Source organism: Psammomys obesus, unplaced genomic scaffold (assembly GCF_907164565.1).
Source record: "Psammomys obesus unplaced genomic scaffold, mPsaObe1.curated_primary_1811, whole genome shotgun sequence".
Lineage (NCBI taxonomy): Eukaryota > Metazoa > Chordata > Mammalia > Rodentia > Muridae > Psammomys > Psammomys obesus.
The window spans coordinates 6974624-6998758 of record NW_026594083.1 but is presented as its reverse complement, the minus strand read 5'-3'; the positions used below and the strand labels follow the sequence as shown (position 1 = coordinate 6998758).

At 44.3% G+C, this 24135-nt stretch overlaps 1 protein-coding gene across 3 annotated transcripts in view; it reads right to left on the bottom strand.

Moving 5' to 3' along the window:
• The window catches only part of Cxadr (CXADR Ig-like cell adhesion molecule), a 50125-nt gene extending 32727 nt beyond the window's left edge, over positions 1–17398 (bottom strand). For all 3 annotated transcript variants that reach the window (XR_008721368.1, XM_055617853.1, XM_055617852.1), the window contains exon 1: positions 17248–17398. Coding sequence is in view for 2 of the 3 variants with exons in the window: in XM_055617853.1 (XP_055473828.1) it covers positions 17248–17290 (43 nt within the window). In the remaining variant the exon portion in view is untranslated. The remainder of the gene's footprint in view (positions 1–17247) is intronic.
• Between the last annotated feature and the right edge of the window lie 6737 nt (positions 17399–24135).

Genomic DNA, 24135 nt, shown 5'->3' with positions numbered 1-24135 from the left:
ACTTGTCAGTGCAGATGGACTTCAATGAGGTTTTCCTTTCAATCATACAAAGTTAGAAGATGCTAAGGAAATTTGGCGTTAGTTTTGTTTTTGGTTTTTGTTGTTGTTGTTGTTGTTTTTTAAATTTTTTTTTTTAATTACCTTGAGTGAGGAAGGTTTTAGAGAGAAATGGTTGTTTTGGGTGTTTTTTGTTTTGTTTTGTTTTTTTTAAGAAAAGGATGGAAAAGGCTTTTCTTTTATGTTTGTAGTAAATATAGCAAATATTATAGTAAATATAACAAATATTTACTATAAACATTTGAAGTTGGAGATGATCACTTTGTAAAGTGACAGAAGAGCTTCAGGTGAGAGGATGAACATGAGAAGCAGATTATCTAATGTGTCACAAAACCTCAGGTAACATGGATTCCAGAGGGCAAGATAGTAACCTATAACGGAGCACCCTAGCAACCTATTGCCTTAACCAAATGCTCAAAGGCACTTTCACTAGACCATCAAGGAAAGCATGTGGATCCTGGTTCAAAATATAGCTTTGCTCCTGTAGTAACACACACCAAGTTAAAAATGTATAAGCTAACCACAAAGACAGAAAAACCGTTAAAGTAGATATGCAGGGCCAGGCATGGGGGTGATCACCTGAATCCGGGTATTTGGGACACAAACTCTGAGGTTAGCCTGGTCTACATGTAACAAGTTCCAAGCCAACAAGGGTACATGGTGAGACCTTATCTCACAAACTAAAACAAAATATCAAGTATATTGAGAAAATAGGCCAGTGGAAAAGGTGATGATCTGTTTGGTTACAAACAGGACTTTCTCAAAAGGAACAATTTAACCCAGTAAAATGATGCTTAGAGAGGAGGGATGGAGGGAAGGGTGGAACAGAGGTTTCTTAGAGAGGACAAGCTCTTCTACCCAACACATTGTTGTGAATTTGCCCATATGTGAACAATAAACAGAACCATGGACTTTGGGTGATAGAAATATATCACAGATTCATCAAGTCTAACAAACGTATCCCTTGGGTTGGGAATGCTGAAAACAACGAAGGCCTTGGCTCTGTAAAATAAGCCCAAGGTACAAGGGAACGCCTTGTGCTACATACTCAATTTAGCTTTGTATTTCAAACAGTTCTACAAATATAATCTATTTTTAAAATGTACATTTGTAATTAAAGAACTACAGAAATATAAATTACAGCAATGTAATATTGTATTCTAAATATAAAGTCGATTACATATATATAATGTCAAACACAAACATTCACACCTACAATCCCAGCACTTGGAAGCTCAAGAGTTTGAGGCTAACCTAGGTGTCATAGCAAGTTCAAGGCAAGCCTGAGCCACATACAGAGATTCTGCCTCAAAAACCAAGGGCTAGAATTGTAGCTCACTGGTGTAGCAACTACTCACCTACCAAAAAGAAAAAAAAAGAAAAAGAAAAAAACCTGAAAACTTAAGCAAATTTGGTTTGAGGTAGTAAAAGTGAATCTCACTCACATTAAAAAGTATAGCTAAATGTTGCTCTTTTGGTTTCATTTCATTTACGCAATCATTTAGTCAAATTATTTCATTCAAAAAGAATATGGCCTTAAGCAGACAGTGTACAAAAACAGCACACACACTAATACCAAATACTAAAATCCGTTGGAGACCTAGGCTATGATTGTGTAATTCACAAGTAAAGGTCCTGTTTGTGACTTGGAGATACTGCCTTTAAGGCAAAGATCTGAGCTGAGCACTGGAGGACGAGTCACAATGGTTGTCCATCTGGTTCAGACAGAGATAAGATATGATGATAAGATGATATCTGTCTATAAGCCAGAGAGAGGCCTCTCACCAGAAACCAAAAAAGCCACCACCCCGACCCTGGCTTTCTTAGCCTACAGATTTGTTTCTCTACTTAATTAAGCCAGCCTCTCTGGTATCCTGTTATGCCAGCCTGGAGAAACAGGCTGAGTGCCTCAGAAAGATCCATGAAACGGGGGAGCTATTTATTATAACAAATCTTCCAAGTATGATCTAAACATACCAAGACTTCATAAACTTCATCAACGCGTGCCAGTACCATTTTAGATAGTCTCTCCAGATCAGCAGGAAATAATTTATGTCCAGGAAGATATAGGACTGCATAAACTTTATTTAATTAAAATTAATAACTCATTTAATTAAACTGTATTAATATCTTATGAGCCAGGCATCACTCAGAAGCTGTGAGTGTATTATTTGATTTAACCCTTACAAATCCTGTGGAGTAGACACTACAATGACACCAACATAAAATACGGATGATACTAAGTAACACTGTCACTGTCTATGGGGTAGAGGGACACAACAGAAGCACTGAAGACCTGGGACTACGGGTTTGCACCTGTTTATGCTGCGCTGGGCATCACACCCATGGTTTGCTAGATAAACATGCTAGTACACCTTCTACTGACTCTACCTTGAGGCACCGCATGAAATGTAGGTGTTTTTTATACTTCTGTGCGTCTTCTGACAGCACAGCTAAAAATACTATTTTTAATCAAGTTTTATAACAAGAATTTTCTTTTACTTTGTTTTAATCCACCTCCTTACTGCACAGACCCGCTCCTTGCTTTTTTTGGGGAACTCACCTAAGAGAATTCCACCAAGCCATATAATTTGATGAGCGTCTTAGCTCCCAGGACTGTCGGAAGCTGACTCACCAGGCCACCTTGGCACAGAAGGTCTCATTCCAAATGCAGGTTCATGTGCTCTTTTCTCCCTCCCCCATCGACATAGCTTTAACTCTCTTAAGATCAGAAGCCTGCTGGGACCTGAGCTGGGTTTGCGCAATGTCGGGCAAATAGGCTTTGCAATGACATCACTGAGATCTCCCTCAGAAGAGCAGATCTCTGTCCCTTTTCTGAAAGATTGTGGATCTTCAGATTTATAATTCTGGCATTTTCTTTCCACTTCCTGAAAGTCAGGGTCTGCTTACACACGTGCTTATGTGAAAGGTCACCCTTCTCCGAAACTTCCCATTTACAGCAGCTCATAAAGACTACATTGGATTTTACAGTAACCTTAGAGGGAAAAAAATACTTTCTAGACTAATTTCAAGAAGTAAATTAAACAGAGCAGCAACCCATACATTAACAGGATTGGTAAAGACGAGCAGAATTTGGTACCACAAATACTGCAGGCTTGCTGCTGGTGAACAAGGGGTTACATTGTTATACCCAGTTCGCGAGCCCCCAAAAGATCTACAGGAATCGACTCCGTTGCAAAACACATGAGGGTCTTTTTATTGTAAATTACAAGCTGCAGCTTCGGCCTACACAGCCCCACTGCCAAAGCAGTGGGAGCTGAGCGCGCGTCCCCAGGTTAGTTGGGTGATTTATAGATTCTGGTCCCTCCCGGCATGCCCAAGGCAGGGGCGATTCCTGCCTGGCAAGCATCTATTGGTCAAGATGCTACATTTTTAATCGATTGGCTATAGGAAGGTTCCCAGACCATTGACCACGACCAGGTGTCCCTCCCTAGGGGGAGGGTCCAGTTTCCTAGCAACCGTATCTCTAGTGGGTGGGGAAAGAACGCAGTGAGGTAGCTCTCCCCTCAGGGCATTACTAACTTTTTACCACACCTACTCTAGGTCTTAACGATTTTATCCTTTGGTCTCTCAACATAAGTCAGGCCTGTGTCTAGGCTGTTATCTGTGCTCTTTGGATCCATTCCTTCCTGTTTCGCCAACCTGTGTCAACCTCCTTGCCACGAAGTTCCTTTGGTAGTTGGATTAGTAATGCTTAGAGAAAGTCAGCTGACTGTCCCTGGTTCTATCCGGGAAGGGAGGGGGTGGGCTGGGCTGATATAGTGGCACACACATGTATCCAAACAATTCAGAGGCTGAGACAGAGGATCAAGAGTTTGGGGTGAGCATGGGCCATACCAGGAATTTCAGGCCACACTGAGCTAAACAAAGGCCTGTCGTGGGGAAGAGGAGGGAGGGAAGGGGGTAGGGCAGATAGTCAGGGAAGTAGTGAAATATGTTAATTACAATTACTTCTTTCTGTGTTGCTGTGGTGAGGAAGAATCACTCAGAGGGAAGTGGGAAGTATGGAGGAGGGGCTGCTGAGGTAGGAATAGCTAGAATTGAGCCATCTCTCCAACCCCTCCACTCTTCCAGTCCTATTTCGGGCAGAATACATGGTTCAGAAGTCTGGGTGGATTGTTCTTTATAGCAGAGAAATACGTATCAGACTAGGAATCTGTTGTCAAATTTGGTGCACACACACAGAGAGAGAAAGAGAGAGAGAACGCTCTCCTCTCTGGGGTCGAGCATAAATTAAAGGTGTTGAACTAAATTATCTGTTTCAGAATTAAATGCGTTGTAATTGTAGTTCATCAATCAACCAAGAAAAGATGTCTTGCCATCATTACTTCCCCAGTCCACCAATCAGCATGTCAACAGCTTCGCAGCTCAGAACCTACCCCTCAAGAAGTGCAGATGAAAACATCCACAACCTGAATTACAGAAGCAGCTTGCCCAGTGAGTAGCTGGGGCTGTAAGGTCAGATCTGAGTTCAACTCTAAAGTTAGTTTATGAAACTGTCCATGAGTAATTTGTAGCTTCGTGATGACTAGGTATTTTCACATTTAAGATGAAAATTAATAGTAATGATGTGGTCCAGGTACTGTGGAACATTCCTTGATCCAACCACTCATGAGGCTGATGCTGAGACTACCCTATATTTGTGAGTTCAAGGTCAACCTAGGTTGTGCAGTACGATCTCGTATTGAAAACTGAACAAGTAAATCATAATAATGCCTACATCACTATAGGATCAGGTAAAATAATGCATATAAAACTGACTAGTGCAGGGTCTGGAAAGTTAGTCCAGTGACACAGCTCTGTTCCCAGCACATCTGTCAGGCAGCTTACAACTACCTGTAACTTCACCTCCAGGTATGCATTGCTTTCAAACTCCAGGCACATACACACACACAGATACATCATTATAAAAAAAAAAAAAGTTAAGCTCCAGTGTAAACCAGTCTTCTCTCTTCAATAAACAGTAGGCAGTAGGGGGTAGACTGCCATCCTAAAAGCCCATCTCAGGCAGAGACAAAAGCTGAGTTAGTAAGAGTCCTTGTCCAGCATGCAGGAAGCCTGGGGGTCAGATGTCCATCACGCCATAAACTGCACATGGCAGTGCATGCTTATATATCTTAGGGTTTCTATTGCTCTGATGAAACATCATGACCAAAAGGCAAGCTGGGAAGGAAAGGCTTCATTCTGCTTACACTACCACAGCACTGGTCATCATTGAACGAAGTCAGGACAGGAACTCAAACAGGGCAGGAACCTGGAGGCAAGAGCTGATGCAGAAGCCATAGAGGGCTGCTGCTTACCAGCTTGCCCCTTCTAGCTTGCTCAGCCTGCTTTCTTATAGAACCCAGGACCAACAGCCCAGGGATGGAACCACCCACAATGGGCTGAACTCTCTCCCATCAATCACTAATTAAGAAAATGCCTTACAGCCAAATCTTTAGGAAGGCATTTTCTCAATTGAGACTCCCTCCTTTCAGATAATTCTGACTTGCGTATCAAGTTGACACAGACTAGCCACACAGTATATAAGAAGTAAATGTACCAAACCCATCCCACCCATTAGCATGTAGACCTCTCTGGGTCTTTTATCTATAACACTTGGTAATGTTTTCCAAACAAAAAGAACTCAAATTTAAAAAAAAAAAAAAAAGAAAGAAAGAAAGAAAAGAGAAAACAAGAAAGGAAATGACATTAAAATGCATCTACTAGGTTTTGTGACCACTTGGTGACCAGGGTCAACTCCAACTTAGCGACGCTCTGTGGATGGAGAACGGGAAACACTGCACTAGAGTGACTGCAGGATCCAAGCAGAAACAGAAGGGACTACAATTTTGAGGAACATGTTTCCTTCAAGAAGAAAACAAAAACGGTAGACATGCTGAGATCCTCCCCAAGTAAAGGCTGTTTGAATGAGAAATGTCGACATGCTTACAAGTCAATAGGAAAGAAAGAAAACTGGAATAAGATGGGAATACATGCTGGAGAACATCCAGATGGAAGAATGAAAACCTCAGAGAAAGAAAACCTTGGAAACACAGACTAAGACCCTATAAAGACTGGAAATGCATAGTACAATTATGGTTAGGTTTACAATGGGGTGCAAGAAATTCAACTGTCGCTTGCCCCGGCTAACCTGTACTTCCTCTGTGACAAAGCAGGCATACACTCACTTAGAATAAAAGATCATAGGACAATGTCTGACTGCTCCCCAGAACCATGCCCTCTCCTTTTTATCTCCTAAAGCTCACTGCAACACCTGAACCTAAAATATGCATTGTTTGCCTCGAACTTCCCTTGGGAATTGAGACAGCTTTTAATAAATATTTAATACAGAACTTAGAAGGCAGGAATAAGGAAAATGTAAATAACCATGGAAAAGCAGGCAAGAAGCATGCATATATCAGCAGTACTGCACTGGACTGAGACCCTCCCTCCCCCACACCCCTCACAAAGATCCTCTCTTGAAAGGCAGCATTCACATTTCACCAGTCACCCCAGTCCGTTCCTATATTATTTGCCCTTTGGTCTCTAACAGGAGGCTGCTAACTGCAAATGTTTCTGACAAATCAAATGCAAACAGGTCATTTTGCATTAGTGTGAATATTTTATCACATTCATAAAGTGCTACGTATCACTTCATTTTAGGAAATCCTTTGCCTCCTGGCTCATAAAAACCTCAGCTCACCCCTCTGCTCCTCTTCCCTTTTCGTTAACATACGCCTGGCTAGTTGGCCAAAGCAAGAACATTCAAACGATATAAGAAACATAAATAGATATACTAATATAAAATCGGTAAATAGCGTTTCACATTATAAAAAAAAAAAAATTCCTCAGCCCCACAGAAAAGGTCACTTACATGCTGTAATTCACCTGCCTAAACTGGATGCTTTAATTATGGTGGAAATGCCTTCCTAATGTTCCCAAATGAATTCAAACTCCTCCTCATCCATTACCAGGGCCACTGTATCCAGATTTTTGGCACCCCTCCACAACTGCATTTATTTCCTCTACGAGCAAGTTTAAGACAATAATTTGTGTGCATACATCTTTTTATCTTCTCTGTAACATGTGCCATGTTCACAATTATCAAATAAGGGGTACTGACATAATTTTGTATACATGCGATAATTGCTCTATCGATTAAATGAAACAAGATTAAAAAAAACAAGAGACTTTATTTAGCTCAGTGCCAAAAGAAAATACTATGTAACTGGGATAATTATTTGAAAGGTAAAACCTTACAAGAATAATACAGAGCCACACTCCATTAGTTCTGAGAGTACACTGCTTTTGTGCATTTTCGTAGTAGGTGTTTGTTCTAGGGCTGACTAGGGCAGAAGGGTCACTTTGTACTCAGATCTATGCTGGCCAGTGGCTGCCAGCCACTGGACAAGTGGCTAGTGCAAGCTGAAATGAGCTACTTATAAATAGAAACACTAGATAAATTTCAAAGACTACAGGGAAAATATTTAATCTCAATCAATGTTTAATTTGATCACATATGGAAATGTGTTTTATATAAACCAAGTTAACTGCACCTTTTTTTTTTTTAAGATATTATCTGGAAGAAAATTTCTATTGGCACATGTTGGAAACATTTACATTTCTGTTGCACAGCAGTGTCTAACATGGACACAATTTACTGGACGCAGGCTTTGATTCCTGTAATTCTGAATGAAGGATGTCCTTCTTATCCCAATGCTATTAAGAGAATTAGATTCAAATAAAATAGTTTTCAACAACAAGAAACCCTGAGTGGTGGCCCATTCCTGCAATCGTGGAACTCCAGAGGTTCATTTTAGACCGGCTACACATGGAGACTACATCAAAGAAGCAAAACAAAAACAGGAGGATATATTAACTTTCCTGTCTCAGACTCATTAACTGGCCATGTTTGCAATGAACAAGTTAAAAGAGTCTCTTACTTCTTACTGCAACACTAACCAGTACAAAAGGAGGTGAAAAGTTTATTTCACCAATGAAGACTTAGCAAAAGATATGATTTATTGTATTTGCTCTCTGCTTCTGGATATCCCTTAGTAGTCCTTGGGGAAGTTCATGTGACATCTCTTCTTTAGAAAACCCAGAAAGGTCATGGAGAAAGTATACCTATGTCTTCAGATTTTGCAAAGGTATCCAGATGTCTCCTTCCTCCTTGTAGACCTCTTTCACCTCGGATACTCGGATCAGTGGATACTGATATGTTTCCAAAGACATTTGTATTTCCTTAGTATGTACATGTTAGTTCATTTAGTGCCAGGCCTTTTTCTCAAACACTAAAGAACAAACACTTACATAACACACCCCAAGACAAACGAAGGTAGCTTTCCTGTCTTTTCCTACTTCTCTCCCGAAACACAGAAGGAAACACTCCAAAACCCAGTCAATTACAATCAGCTGCAAACACTGCTTCCTCTAGTCGTGACCTTTAAGGCTTACACTCTAAACTAGCTAACCTCTGATTCCAAATCAGAATGGGAGACACAAGAAAAGGAGATACAATGTTACCTTCTCAGTCTCATCAAATAGTTACTTCCTCAGCTGTTTAACTTTGACCTCGATTAGCCGGGAGTTAGGAGCGGGCTAGGAAAAGTGAATCTTCAGAAAAACATGAGTAACAGAGCCCCAAACGAACACTGAAGGAGGGTTCCAGTTTTCTGAAGGTTATCAGTGTGCCAAGGGGACCACCCATACTCCTCACATTCCTCCATCTGCAATATCAAACCAATTGAGAAATCACGTAGAAAAGGTCACTTCTCTTTATTCTCTAGTCTCTAGGAAACAACGACCCCAGAGCCATGCACGGTAGGATTCCTGTAATCCTATCTCCAGATGTGAGATCCAAGGATCCTTAGTTCTCAGTTAGAATGGGATATACAACAGGAAAAATAAAACATCTCCTGTGTGTGTGTGTGTGTGTGTGTGTGTGTGCGCGCGCGCGCGCACACACGTGTGTCCAAGCATACATGGATGTGGAGGTCAAAGCACAATCTCAGGTCTCATTTACGGGAAACCATCCACCTTGGCTTTTTTGGTCTGGGAACTCACGAAGCAGACTAGACTAGCAGCCAAGGAGCCATAGAAATGCCCTGTCCTAGCCTCCTTAGTGCTGTGATTCTAAGTACATTCACTACATCTGACTACTTACATGAGTTCTGGGGACTGAAATCAGGTCCTCAGTCTTGCACGCCAAGCACTTTCCTGACCATTTGCCTCTCCAGCTCCAAGAAGAAAATCTAGATATAAAAACCAATCACCTAACACACTAAAAATCACTTTACATCAGTGCTTCTCAACCTTCCCAATGCTGCAACCCTTTAATATAATTCCTCATGTTGTGGTGACCCCCAACCATAAAAGTATTTCGTTGCTACTTCAGATCTGTAATTTTGCTACAACTATGAATCACAACATAAATATCTAATATGTTGTGTGACTCCCCAAGGCCTCATGACCCACAGGTTGAGATCCACTGTTTTATTTAGCCTATTATGTTTATTTTCTTAAAGACTGCAAGCTAGATGAAAAACCAGGAAGCCAAGGATCTAAGGTCATTCTGGTTAGACACCGCTTGTTTCCTGGCTCTCTCTAGTAAGTATTTCAGAGTTCACATTCATGACTTGCTGACCACTGAATGAACACAGTTAAAAATCCCCAGCTTAAATGTTTCCTTCATTTACTCACAAAAGGATCAGTTCTCACCTGATGTCTTGTGTGTTTGTTGACTAGGGCCATGTGGAAACTAGTGGAAGAAAAGAAATAGAATACTAAGGTTTGGGCTGGAGTGGAAACTGATTCCTTCATTCCTGAACACCCAGCTGACACAGAGTGGGCCAGTTGGTAAAATGCAGCCCAGCCTTGATCACCTCTTCTACCACTCGGCCTCTGACCTTCACATGGCTCTTTCCACCCTAGATCCTTTCCAAGTGCCTTTCTGCATATAGCCAGTGAATGTGCACAGCTTCAGTGTAAGCTGGGGAGGGCAGACACAGTCCCTTATCTCATGAAAGAATCGGCCTCCTAAGAAAAACAATTACAATAAGGTATTCCTGGTAACTGCTAAAGGGACAGGCCTGGAGCTCAGGGGAAGCGCCCCTAATGAAGGCCAGCTGTGAGATATGTCAAGACATTTGACAGATATCGTGATATTATGACCCGAACAGCTCATGGCTGGAGGGACACACATGTCCTAGAACAGGATGTGAGCATATGAGAGAGTCGAGTCAAATCCTCATACTTCTACCTGAGATTTTTTGTTGGCTAAAAGCGAAGATAATGTCAGAAGGAATAGTGTTCCGTCAAGTGTGAAATATAAGTGGAGATAGCAAGTGAGTGGTGCAAGGAAGGACTCTCACTTCCTCATAGCAAGTGACCTATGATGGGTAAAGGCTCTGAGACACTAGAAATAGACTAGAAGCAGTAAGCACAGGGACGGGAAACTGAAACCACAAAACTTGTACACGTAGGAAACTGAGCACAGCATGCCAAGAAGGAAGATGTCAGCGAGATGGCAAAGGCTGTTTAACAAGGTTTGGGCTTTTGGTATTTTATTTTATTTTTTTTATTTTATTTATTTATTTTATTTTATTTTATATATATGGCTATTTGCCTGTATATATGAGCATGCAGTGCCCTTAGAGGCTAGAAGAGGGTGTTAGATCCCCGAAGACTAGAGTTAGAGATGATTGCAAGCCACTGTATAGGTGCTGGAATTGAACCTGGGTCCTCTAGAAGAGCAGCCACTGCTCTTAACCACTGAGCCATCTCTGCATCCCCAACAGAGGTATCGCTACTGCAAGATTTAAGAGGCCACAGAGGTAACTGCAGTGTCTATAGCAACTGCAGTTTCACAGAAGGGTGTGAAAAAAGAATGACGTGAAAAGAGATAACTGAGCCAGTAGATACAGGCACCCACTTCAAAAAATCTGGTTAAGACAGGAAAAGAAAAGAGTGCAGATGAAGGAAAAGAGGGAGCTGAACACATACAGAGGAATAAGATTAACACTGATGAAGTCCAGAAATAAGAGAGGGGAGTGTCATTCCTGAGCAACCAAAGGATTCAAGAATTCAAAGCCGGGCATGGTGGAGCACACCTGTAGTCGCAGAAATAAGTGGGTCACTGTGCGTTTGAGGCCAGCCTGGTCCACAAAGTAAGTCCAGGACAAGCAAGGATACACAGAGAAACCCTGTCTCGAAAAACCAAAGGAGAAAAAGAGAGAGAGAGATCACCTGCAGGAGGACAATGTTCGAATGCTAAGGTTTTTGAGATTTTCGATCTGGAGAGAGAAAAGGCGAGAGCTGCTGGCTTCTTTCTGTTTTGGAATTAAGGTTGAAGGGACAACGTGCCAAGTCCAGTTTCTCTTCTCCACCAAGCAGATGCCTGGTGGAATCCACTGACCCCAATTTCACAACTGCCTGCTGGCAGCAGGACCGGCTCCACTCATTTCTCCAGGACAGCTTTCCTGTCCAGCTCACTATCCGGCTGTAACAGGCCTCCATGTTCTCATCCCATGCTCCTTATTACAGGTTGGTGCTTCTGCCATGTCCCAATTCGCCTTACTTTTCAGTCATGGTTGACACCTCTCAGCATCAAACCCCAGTTCAGGATTGCTGATCTTTGCCACTCTCCTGGGATCAGTCCTACTGAAAGTCTCCCTACTGGCTATTATGTCTTTCTTAAGACCCTGGTCAAGGGCTGGAGCGAGGTTAAAAGCACGTTCTCTTGCAGAGGACCTCAGTTCTTTCCGGGAACAGAACCCTTACAGAGCCACACAATAACTCCAGTCCCAGGAGATCTGATACCCCTCTTTTAGCTACCCCAGACACCAGGCATGGATGGGGTACACACAAAAAACTTACAAGCAAACGCCTCATAACAAAAAGTAAAAATAATGATGTCTTCAAAAAACAAACAAGTTTTTACAAGTTAAAATTTATGTTCATTGCGTTCTCCTTGAAACTTGCACTCTTCTTTTTTCTCCACGCAGATTGTGATAGCAGCACAGTCAAGGCAGAAATCACATTGCTTCTCTCCAAGTTCTGCCTCACAAAGAACCAGACAGAAGGTTTCACCCATTCCCAAAACAGCTTCCAAAGGCCCGAGGGAGAAAGCCCAGCATGGCAGTGTAATGCATGTACAGGGAAGGTTCATGCTCAGATCAAGCCAAATGTCCTGCCTCCAGCATGACTGCACTGTTGCAGAGTTGTGAGAACTTTCACAATTCTACCAGTCTCTAGGGGCCATGGGTGTGTGGATCTAACTTGACCAACCTATAATTTTCTGCCAAGCTCTAAAAACAGCCTTTATATCTTTGTCCACTAAACATGGTCAGCAGTGACATCACATGGCACTTGTTAATATTAAAAAAAAAAAAAAACACCTCAGGCCCCACCCTAGGCCATCTATGACTCACGTACAATAAACGTTTCAAACAGTAGTTGTTACATATTTTATATCCACTGAACTTTTCAACCCCTAAGACACATCATACACCCTTCACTGCACAGCTATCCCCTCTCTTTGTTAAGACACTGTACAATTTGCAATGCCATACACTATGGTAGGGACACCTAACACAGAGCATAAATACTTGAATGAATGGAGCTTCAGACCTATTAATTAATGGAAAAGTTTACTTAGGGACTTGGAAACTGTCAATCAAATGTAACTCAAGCAGGTGTGGTACTTATGCCTATAATCTCAGCACTTGGACTGAGACTGAAAGATTACCATGAGTTGAAAGCCAGTGGGGGCTACATGCTACTATTCAGGCCTGCCCACAGAAAGACTTCAGAAAGAAAAAATGAAAAAAGAAAAATAATTGGGAATGGGACAAGAAAAGGAAAGGAAGGTAGAAAAGAAGGGAGGGAAGGGAAGAAAAGGAAATAATAGCTCAGAATCCAAAGTGAGTTAAATTGTAAATAATTTTCATGTAGTTTCAACAGGCTGCAGGTTTACAGTGATGGATAGTGAGATCACCCAGGTTTGGCTTGTATAAAGGGCTATGTGCCAAGCCATGGGAATGCTGACACAGAAAGCAGTGAGGGACAAGTCAACTGGTTAGGAAGAACCAATGGGACCAACACATGGGTTATCTTTACACATGGTTAAGGTCAGCGGAGAGGTTAAAACAGAACACAGAGCTTGTGCTATGGAGGCTGCTCTCCAGATCCCAGGCTCCCATAACCTCAGCATTCAGGAAGTAGAGGCCAAAGGATGACTTCCAGCACAGCCTGCCTACATAACAGTATAAGTGACATAATGAGAGACAGAGCCAGAGATCGATGGCAGGAGGAAGTGTGCAAGGCAGGGACACACCAGTGCTTCCTGGGACGATGCATCAAGCCACGTAATAGATAATTACGTCATACTTATTTCTCTGTGGTAAGAACAGTTAAAATCCACTCAGCAATTTCCAAGACTGTGTTATTAACTATGGTCAACAGGTCCAGTAATAATCTCCTAAGCTTATCCTTCTGACCCAATGAAAATAACGCATCCTTTGACCAACAACTTCTCAATCCCTTCCTCAGCATACCTATTCCAGGCACACAAAGCAGCTGAGGTATACTGAGGACTGTAGCTTGGCCACTACCACATGGCTAATGAGTGAGGGAACCGGGCTTGAAGTGTTACTCTTTTGGGGAGAGGGACAACCAGAAGCACTCTGTTACTAAACAAACTCTCTAAAATGCTGCTGTTAAGACCAAGCCAGTCAAGTTTCCCGTCACAAATGGGGAGGATCTCACAAGGCTGCATCCCTAGCTGAGCTTTGGCAGGGCTGCCGGGGTAGGGAGGGACAGTTATTTTCAGGGAACTGACCCTGCTAGGCTCTCCTTACTCCAATGTATGGGGCTACATCCGTACACATGTGGGCATGCTCCAGTGGATGGACACACGGACATATGCACAATATGAAGTGAACTCACAGGGCAATGAAAGGACATGACGTGGCAGGTGGAAGAAAGTCATCTGGGAAGAATTGAAGAGAAAATGGGAGGTAGATAAGATCAAAATGCATCATATATTTATGAAAGCCTGAAAGAAATAGTTGTTTCTGGTTTTGGGGGGTTTGAGGGTGGGTGATTGTGTTTTGTTATTTTGTTTTTGATGCAGGGTCTCTCTTCAGAGCCCTACTGTCCTGAAACTATACAGATCAGGCTGGCCTCGAACTCAAAGGATTAAGGGCATGTGCCACTATGCCCAGCTGTTTTTTTTAAAAAGAAAAGGAAATGCTGGTGGTAGCTGGGCATGGTAGTACATATACATCCGTAATCCCGTCCTTGGGAAGTGGAGGCAGAGATCAAGAACTCAAGGCCCATCCCTGGTTAGAGGCCAGCCTGGGCTACCTGAGAAACTCCCTGAAAACAAACTACTTCAGGTGTACATGGGGTTCATTCCGGCATATTAGTTTCCAACAGTTTCCTTAGGTCTGGAAAAGTCTTGGGATTCCTCACAGTAACGCAAAAGCCCTGAACCAAGACTATGAAATTAAAAGGCTAGCCATAAAAGCCTTCAATATTTGTCACATGGTCAAACCGACAGCACCGTCTTCCTAAGTGACGGGTGGCCAGTGGCAGAACGGAGGGTGTCAATTAGAGGTAACCAAGCGAAAAGTGGCTGTTTCAAAGGTATAATCTCACGGTGACATGAGCCCAAAGCAATGGACAGCAAAAGAGCAACTGCTGCACGTTAATTTACACAGCCCTCAGTGCCTCAGTTTCTCTACTCAGACAATAAAAATGACTACAATACACATCCTCAAGAGTTGCTCGAGGTTAAAGGAATGAATAAGCAGCCCATAGAGTCGGGTGTGGCGGTGTACACCTATAAATCCAGCAAGTAGGAGGCAGGGGCTGAATGCAGGACTGCTCCTAAATCTGTTCTCTACACGTTTGTGTCCCTACAAGACTACAGAGACCCTTAAAAACAACACTGGCCGTTGGAAAGGTAGCACTCGAGCTGGGACTGGATATAGCGTGCTCGAGGCGGAGACCCTAATCCTGCCTCTGAAGAGGTAAGGACATCAAGTGTTCAAGGCCAGACTCCAACATAAACTGGAGGCCAGACTTGGTTGCAAAGGGGGAGGGATGCCTGCTTAATAACTGTTTAACCAAGGGTTTAATTTTATTACTCCAGCTTACAGCTCCACTATTGCTCCTAATAATGACCCTGGACCTCACAGGCACTAAATATACCTCCAAAGTCTCACCAGCATCCAGGACATAATACAAAACTCTTTAAAACTTTCAAAGGGGACTGACTCTATAGCACTGCAGTATTTGATAGGTAAAGCTTGTTTTGCAAATGTAAGAGTCAACCGCGTTAGCAATGACCTCGGCGGCTCACCACTAGACTAAGAGCCAGATCTACAAAAATACTCAAAGTCACAGGTCACTTAGTTTTCTGAGGTGTTTGAAATTTGGGGCTTTGGTGTTTTGTTTGCGGGGGTCGACTGGGGAGTTCATGAGTTCATAAGCAGAAAACCTGGAGTCAAAATAGTTATCCTGTTTAGATGAAAACACTGCACTCTAAAGCATACTATATGAACTGAATGGCTAAGGATATTAAAATAGCCTTAAAGAAAGCCAGGCGTGGTGGCCTAGGCCTGTGATTTCCGCATTCAGGAGGCAGAGGCAGGTGGATTTCTGTGAGTTCCAGGCCAGCCTGGTCTACAAAGCGAGTTCCATTACAGCCGGAGCAGTTACGAGTGAAAACACTGTCTCGAAAACAAACAAACAAAAACTTCAGAAGAAGAAAAAAAATCCCATTCCTTCACACACACACAAGGAAGGAAGGAAGATAGGTAGTCAGTCTCCTACACAGTTCGTTCCTCCAGTTTCTGCTTTGGACATGGTCTATCTAAACAGCATCAGTTTGTTTCACAAAAAAATAAAAAACAAAAAAAAAAAATGAAATAAAAAGAGGCGGGTTACACCAACGACCCTTCCTGTTTTCCAGAAGCCTTAACTTTCGAAATTTCAGCCAAGCCTAAAAGATCTGTATCAAAAAAGGTGGAGGTGGTGTGATAGCCTCAGATCCACAGATTAGACTTGTTAATAGAATGTTGATCCCATGAGTAATGTTCACAGCTGAACAATGAAATTAACATTTCAGCAGGAAACAGAGAGCCATCCCAACAGAGGCGCCACCGACCCAACCTCCTCCTCAGCTCCCTCAACAAAATCATCTTTGGAGGCTACACTGTGTGCGTGCTTCCTAGAGTTGAACGTGTAAATCTTTTTTTATGACTAATTTGATTTTAAAATTCCGCCAAATGCTTAGTATAGGAAATGAGATCGATCAGCTAAAAACACACTTAAGTAAAAAAAAAAAAAAAAATCAATTTTCTAAGTGTCAAAATGTTTACGCGTCCTGGTGTGAGGGCGTTTTTTTAAATGCCTTGTTTCCTTCTCCCAGGAAAGACGCTCTGCACCTGAAAGACGTCCTAGGAGACTTCACCACCTAGACCACAATAATCTTAAAAAATGAACAACTCATTACAACCCCTGAGTAACTGCTTCCAACACTGATTCCACCAGACCGTCGGCTTCCTAAAACCCCGTCTCGGGGCTGCTCGGTCGAGCCAGCCTGTTCTTTGAGACCAAAAGCCAGCGGGCTAGCGCAGCTTCGGCGCCTCTTTCCTAGAGGTAGTCTGCGCGACTGACACCGAGCGTCTCGGTCTTCTCCCGATAATGGCGTTTGTAATTCAGCCTCCCCGCTCGGACTACCCGATCCCTAAAAAAGGAAGACTCGCAGCCCGGTGCCTGGAAATCAGGGGAGGCTGGCGGCACACAACAGCCAGGCAGACGCGGGAAAGGGACGAGGGCAGAGAAAGCCAAGCGCTCCCCAGGGGTACGCTGCCCTGGAGGAGCGCCCGCCCGCCCGCCGCCCCGCGAGCCCCGGCCACCGCCACCGGGCGATCGGTCCCTGCTCCGCTGCCTCCCAGACGCCACACGCCCCCCGCGCGGCTCCCAGGGGCAGAGGCATCCTCGCGGCTGGCGCGCGCGGCCCGGCCAGATGGCCCCGGTGCACGGGTGCCCACCGCCGCCACCACAGCAGCGCCCCCACCCAAACTGCGCCGCCCCCTCCCCCCACGCCCCATTGTTCCCGGGAGGCCGCGGGCTGCGAGCGCAGGGGATTGGGAAGGCTGGGGTGCCCCGACTCACCCGCGAACCCGCACAGGAGCACGAGGCACAGGAGGAGCGCCATGGTAGCTGCGTTGCAGGTAAACGCTCTTAGCGGAGGGGGACCTCGGTTTTCCAGAGCCTGGTACGCTCCCGACTGGCTCCCGGCGGTGGCAGCAGCAGCGAAGGCACCTCTGCGCCCCGCCCCAGCTCGGCAGGTGAACGCGTCACTTCCGGAAAAAGTCCGGAGCCCCTAGGCAAGCGCCCAGGGTTGGCGCCCTGGGGTTGCCATGGAAACCGGGCGCAGCGCGCATTTGTCGGTCCCCCGCTTCCCCCCACCCCCACCCCCGACTAGGGAGCCTTCCAGCTCCAGCAGTCTTGCGCCCTACACCTGCTGGCACTGGGAGCCACCTCCGGCGGCTGCGGCAATCCTTCTTCCCGTGGTTAAATCGCTGCTTTGTGAACTGGGAACCAGCCTGCCAGCCTCACCACTGAACCTGCAGTCACGCCCTCCACCGGGCATGGCTCCAGGCCGGAATTGCTTTCTCTCCCTAGACCCCAGCAAGGTTCCTACACACCACCGGCCAGCAGCCGCCGCACCCCACGGTCAGGGGTGGGGGCCTCCTGCTGTCCGTGTGTCCTTGGGCGATCCGACAGCGAATTTGCTGCCTTCTTTTTGATGGCTAGGTTCCTGTAAAACACTCCTTAGAGGCTTTTCTTCAGCTCCTGTATACACTAGACCCGTAAAATTCTACTACAGATTTAACAAATACTTGGGGCTTTTCTCCTGCTGGAGTTTATGAGTCATCCTAGCCCTAAAATTAGCCCACAAGGACAAGAGAATTTTAAAAGTGGGGCTGGCTAGGCATAGCTAAATGAACGGGAGTGGCTCCGGGAAATTAGGAATTTGAAGAGCCTCTGCAATCCTGCCTTGAGCTCTCCTGGGCTGTTGTCCTCAGACTTGTCCTTGCTGCTTATTCTTGATTGCTCTCTCTTCCCAGATAAGGTTTCTTAACTGTGGAGATGTTGAAATTCACAGAAGCTCCGTATCCGGAGATAGAAAACAGAAGCAACCAGCTCAATGCAACCAGCTCAATGGCCAGGAGCTGGGGGGTTTGGGTGGGCGAGTTATTTAGAATTGAAAGTGAAATAATGCACGGGGGAAAGAAATATTTGGCATCCCCCGCCCCGGCAGAGCACATAAGAAGTGCTCAGCAGTAACAGCTAATAGAGGAATATTAAGAATGGTTTGTTGACCCAGAAAGGAGAGAAGGCAGGTGTGGCAGTTTGAAGAAGAGTAGTCCTGAAAGGCTAGTCTATATAAGTGATCAGTCAGCAGGGAGTGGCGCTACTCGAAAGGATTAGAAGGACTGGAAGCTGCAGCCTTTTGCAGTAGGTATAGCCTTTTTGGAGGAAGTGTATCCCTGGGCATGGGCTTTGAGGTTTCAAAAAGCCCTTAAGACCCTGTCTCTTTCTCTCTTGTCTCCCTCTCGCTCCTCTTCCTCTCCCTGCAGATCAGGATGTAATCAAGATATCGCTCTCAGCTACTTCTGCATCACACCGGCCCATCTGCATGCTTCCTGCTGGATGGACTAAAGCTGTAGGCAAATCTCCAGGTAAATGGTTTATATTTGCAAGAGATGCCTTGGTCATGGTGTCTCTCCACAGCAACAAAAAAAATGACTAAGATAGAAGAATAACCAGACTTAAGGCTAAGCAGGCTCCTACAGGGGAGAAAAAAAAGTGTAGTTCACAAGGAGATGCGCTACCCTACTAAAAAGCTTAGAGTTTGCTAATTCATTCAAGTGGAAGTCTGGGGAATGTGTGTGGGATATTGATCTTGACTGTGTGAGATAAAGGCAGAAGGAACATAAAACTGGATCAGGCCAAGTTCACTGAAGAACCCACTGAATGGGGATTCTCAGTTGCACAGTTAATAAGGGTGTCAAAAGTCTGAATGGTTGACTGAAGCATTTGAGGAGTTGGAGATGCCTAATATCTGTTGGCTTAGTGTTGATGAAGGGATTTTAAGGCTCAGGGAAATTGCAATGCTAGAGTGGGTAACTGTGTAAAACCTTGTTGTCCACAATGAGAAGGTCAAGAAAAGACATGCTCTTTGATAATCCCATATGACGCAAATTTGTGTGAGGGACACCAGCACATTTGAAGGCCTTTGTTGTCGCCCTTTTTCTTGTGCCAGACCTTAGGGTTTAGACACATGGCTACTCAGTTGGTTGAATTAAATGCATTGGGTTTATTTGGGCTCTGAGGTAGCAGGGGCCAGGAGGCAGCACTGATTTTCCAAAAGCAAAATGATTGTTGTAGTTGAGCAGCATAAACAGAGCAACATTCATAATGGCCTGATCCATAATGGTCAGTGATTGATTAAATAAAACAGAATAAGCTAATGGGGAGATGAAGCTATATTATATAAATGCAGGTTTATTGGGAGCAGTGAGGGAACGTGAGGGGAGCACACGTGGGAGGAGGGCAGGAAGAGGGTAAAGAAGGAGAAAGGGCAGAAAAGGGGCACCAAGATGTCTGGATTATATAGTGAAGGGCCTCTGAGAGAGAAGCCCCGCTTCTAGGTAGAGGGCAGGGTATGGCAGCCATGCCCTGCAGCATGTAGGGACTTTAACAGTCAGGACAGGTAAAGTGAATTTTATGGTGCCATGACTGATAAGGTGCTTTTGGACTGGCTAATCAATCCTAGTTTTTCCAGGCATGAAAATTTTGGATCATGGCAAAAGGAATCTCAGCCAGTGAACCAATTTCCAGACTTGAGCCAGTTTGCAGATCCAGAAAGTCAAGCATGAAGGTATAGCCAACTCTCCCTGAGGAAGGACCTTGATAAAATACTAAAGAGTTTTGTGTTCTGTAATCCTTCTCCAGACGGACCTATGGCCTTTTAGAAGGATAACTGTACATTGAGAGAAGGGAAAACAATAAGGCTTTCTGGGGTCTGTCGGATACTGGTTCTGAAACGATGCCAATTCCAAGAGACCCCCTATAAACCTTGTAGCCCTCCAGTTAAAGCAGGGGCTCAAGCAGGTCCGGTGATGTCTTAGGGTTTCCATTGCTGTGAAGAGACACCATGACCAAGGCAACTCTCACAAAAGACAGATTTAATTGGGGCTGGTTTACAGTTTCAGAGGTTTAGTCCATTTTCACCATGGCAGGAAGCATGGTAGTATGCAGGCAGATGTGGAGCTGAAGGAACCAAGAATTCCTGATCCAAAAGTGGAGTTCTCATTCCACACTGGGCGGAGCATGAGCATAAGAAACCTCAAAGCCCACCCCCACAGTGATACACCTCCTCCAACAACAGTGCCACTCCCTGTGGGCCAAGCATTCGAATGTATGAGTCTATGGGGACCATTCCTATTCAAACTACTACGGGCAATTAATGGAGTTTTGGGAGAAGTCCGGTGGGTCATCCTGTGGTTATTTCCACAGTCCCAGATTATACAATTGGAATAAATATACCTAGAAGTCAGAATTCTCACAATGGTTTCCTGACGAGTGGAGCGGAGCAAGGGCTGTTATGGTTGGAAAGGCTAAATGGAAGCCTTTAGAGATGCCTCTGTTGAACTGCAAATATTAGTGCCACCGTCAAGGACTTGCAAGATGCAGGGGTAATGGTTCCCACCACATCTCCTTTTCACACTCCTATCTGGCCAGTGCAGAGACAGTGGGTTGGCTGGGTGTCAGGGACTTGGAAAGAATGTGACTGGAAAATTGGTAAGAAAAGTATCTGGGGAAGGAGTATGTGCATAAATCTCTACAAATAGGCAAAAGATGTGGAGCTACTTGTGCTCCCTGTAAATGATCAGAAGGTGACTTCAGGTGAAAGGGAGTTCAGTCATCAAGCAGGTAGAACGACCTATTCTGTAGACTGCCTCTTTCTTCCTGCCATTGCCCAGTCGGCCCGTGAACAATGTCATGGTGGCAGAGAGAGGGGTTATACATGGGCTCAACAACATGAACGTCCACTCATCAAAGTTGACTTGGCTGTAGTTGCTGCAGAGCACCAGATCTGCTAACGGCAGAGACCAACACTGAACCCCAGATATGGCACCATTCCCTGGGATGACCAGCCAGTGACCTGGTGGTAGCATTTCTGTGCTGGTGGTTCTGGGTTCTACAAGAAAGATGAAGGAAGGGGCTACAATTGAGACATAAAATAAATAAATTGTAAATAATAATAAAGAATTTTTTTTTAAAGCAATCTGGGCAAGCCCTGGGAGCAAGTCAGTAAGCAGCACTCCTCCATGGCCTCTTTGTCAGCTCCTGCCTTCAGGTTCCTCCTGTTTGAGTTTCTGTCCTGACTTCCTTCAATGATTTGGAAGCGGCCTAGGTTAGATTGTATGGAGGCTAGACACTTCCAGGGCTGGGCCTAGGTTAGCAGGAGGAGGCAGTAAGCCTCTGAGACAATTGAAAGAGGTGAATAAACCTTTTCCTCCTCCCCACATTACTTTGCTCGTGCTGTTTTCTTGCAGCCACAGTAACCCAGACTATGACAGTGACCTGGGTAAGCCTCTGTCCATGCATCTGCAAAAAGTGCTGTACTTCTTCCCCACGACCCTGAACCGAGGAAGCCAAGCTGAACTTTGTGGTTGGGTTTGGCATACCGCAGCCCTGAACCTCTGCCCTCAGTAGTTCTCACTGACCTCTTGGATGCTTTTACCCTTTTGTAATCATTATCTAATGGTGGTGGTGTGTGTGTGGAGCAATGAATGCTCTGATGGTAATGTTAGTAATTAACAGGATTAAAATAACCTGTGATTGTTAACTAGCAAGAGAATTCAGTACTAAATTGCAGCCAAAAATCTGATGTAATTTATTAACTTATTCAACAAATTATGACATTGTAGAAGATACAAATGTGTCCATTTTTGTTCCAGGTGTGGTGTATTGGTAGGGGAGTGGGGGGCGGAGTTCTGAACAGAAGACTAACAACTGAAAATAGCTTCAGGAATTCTCTGAAACTGACCAGATTCACTAGAGCACCACACACACACACACACACACACACACACACACACACACACACACACACACACTAACTCACCCAGAGTAAACAATAAAAGCTGAGAGTTCTCAAACAGAAGCTGAGTTGCAAAGAGCTCTCTCAGATGAGCCAAACTGCCAAGACTCAGCCAAGCTTAGTCCCCCCCAACCCCAACCCACCCTCAGACTCTCAGGGCACCTGGAAAAGACACTCTCCAACCTGCTGAGCTCCCTGCAGGCTTATGAAGTACGCTCTATCCAGGTTTCCAGCTTTGTGAGCTATCACCCACAATGGGATGGGCTTTGTTGATGCCTTTGAGTCATTTCTGCTCCTGTAAGTAACCCTCCCCCATACCCCTGTAAGTAATCCTACTAAAACTCATTGGATTACCAAAGTGCACTTTGATGGTGTCTGTACGCTGATCTATTGTCAGTTCCCTCTCTGGGGTGAGTAGACTCTGGTGTCGTATTTCCCCAGGGAAAGTTTTGTCACACAACAGTGTGTGTTTCTCCAAAGACTGGGCCTCCCATCAGTAGTTTTTAACCTGGTTTGAATAGATATTGCAGATATGTAGTACTTGAATATAACATTTTTACTGTCCACCTTTTATTTTATGAAAATAAGGCACAAAGAGTAGGTGTTGAAGCCATTTGGATCTATTTCACAGCTGTGGGAACTTTTCTCCACGTTGACCTTTATGGTAGCTGTGCCAGCTAATTGTATGTCACCTTGACACAGGCTAGTGTCATCTGAGAGGAGGGAAACCCCAAATGAGAAAATGCATCCAAGCCTGTAGGGCATTTTTTTCTAACCAGTGGTTGACAAGGGAGGGCCTAGACCACTGCAGTGGTGCCATCCCTGGGCTGGTGGTCCTGGGCTCTATAAAAAAGCAGGCTGAGCAAGCCAGTAAGCAGCACTCCTCCACAGCCTCTGCACCAGCTCCTGCCTCCAGGTTCCTGAGGTTTGAGTTCCTGTCCTGATGTTCTTCAGTGATGAGCAGTGAGTGACATGGAAGTATAAGTCAAATAAACTCTTTCCTCCACAAGTTTCTTTGGTTACACCTACAAAACCCCTAACTAAGACAGTAACAGGTGATGGGTATGATGTTGTCTTGTCCATCTCCTGCAATAGAAATCAAACCCACCCTGCAGGGACCATTGTGGTCTCTTATGGCAGTAAATTTTAGAAATTAATTCAGAGGGATGCTTATTTGATTCTCTCTGTCCTGATACTTTTTTTTATTTAATAGTCCTCATGTTTTAGGTACTGGGATGGGCATTTGCCTGCCTTTAATTATGTCTTCTACTCTGAATATTTTGAGAAGTTAAGGCACTTTGTTCATCTCTGTCTTTCTATCAGGTGAGTAAATATGCTCTCTACCATTCAAATGGAGCCTTTTCTACACCGTGTTAACAAAATAATTTACATGTTTACATGTAAAATTTACATGTTTACATGTTCAGACAAATCACTGCACCTTGATATATCTTTGAGAATACATATTTTAATTTTTATGTACTTATTTTTATGTGTATGGGTGTTTTACCTGAATGCATGTCTGCACCACGTGAACCCTGGCACCGTCCAATGTCAATTCCCCTGGGACTGGAGTTACTAATGGTTGTGAACTTCAGTGTGAGTGCTGAGAATCAAACCTGGGACCTCTGAACAAACAGCCTGTGTTCTTAAATGCTGAGCCTTCTCACCAGCTCCTAGAATTTTACCCATGTAGTGGGTCAGGTGTATAATCCCAGCATATGGGAAATAAAGTTAGGAGAGTCAAGAGTTCAAGTTCATGCTCAGTTACATAGCAAGTTCAAAACAGCTTTTGTAGTACATGAGACCTTGTAGCAACCCCTGCTCTTAAAACATATTTTACAAAATCAATGTTGTATACTTTATATTACAGAATACAAATT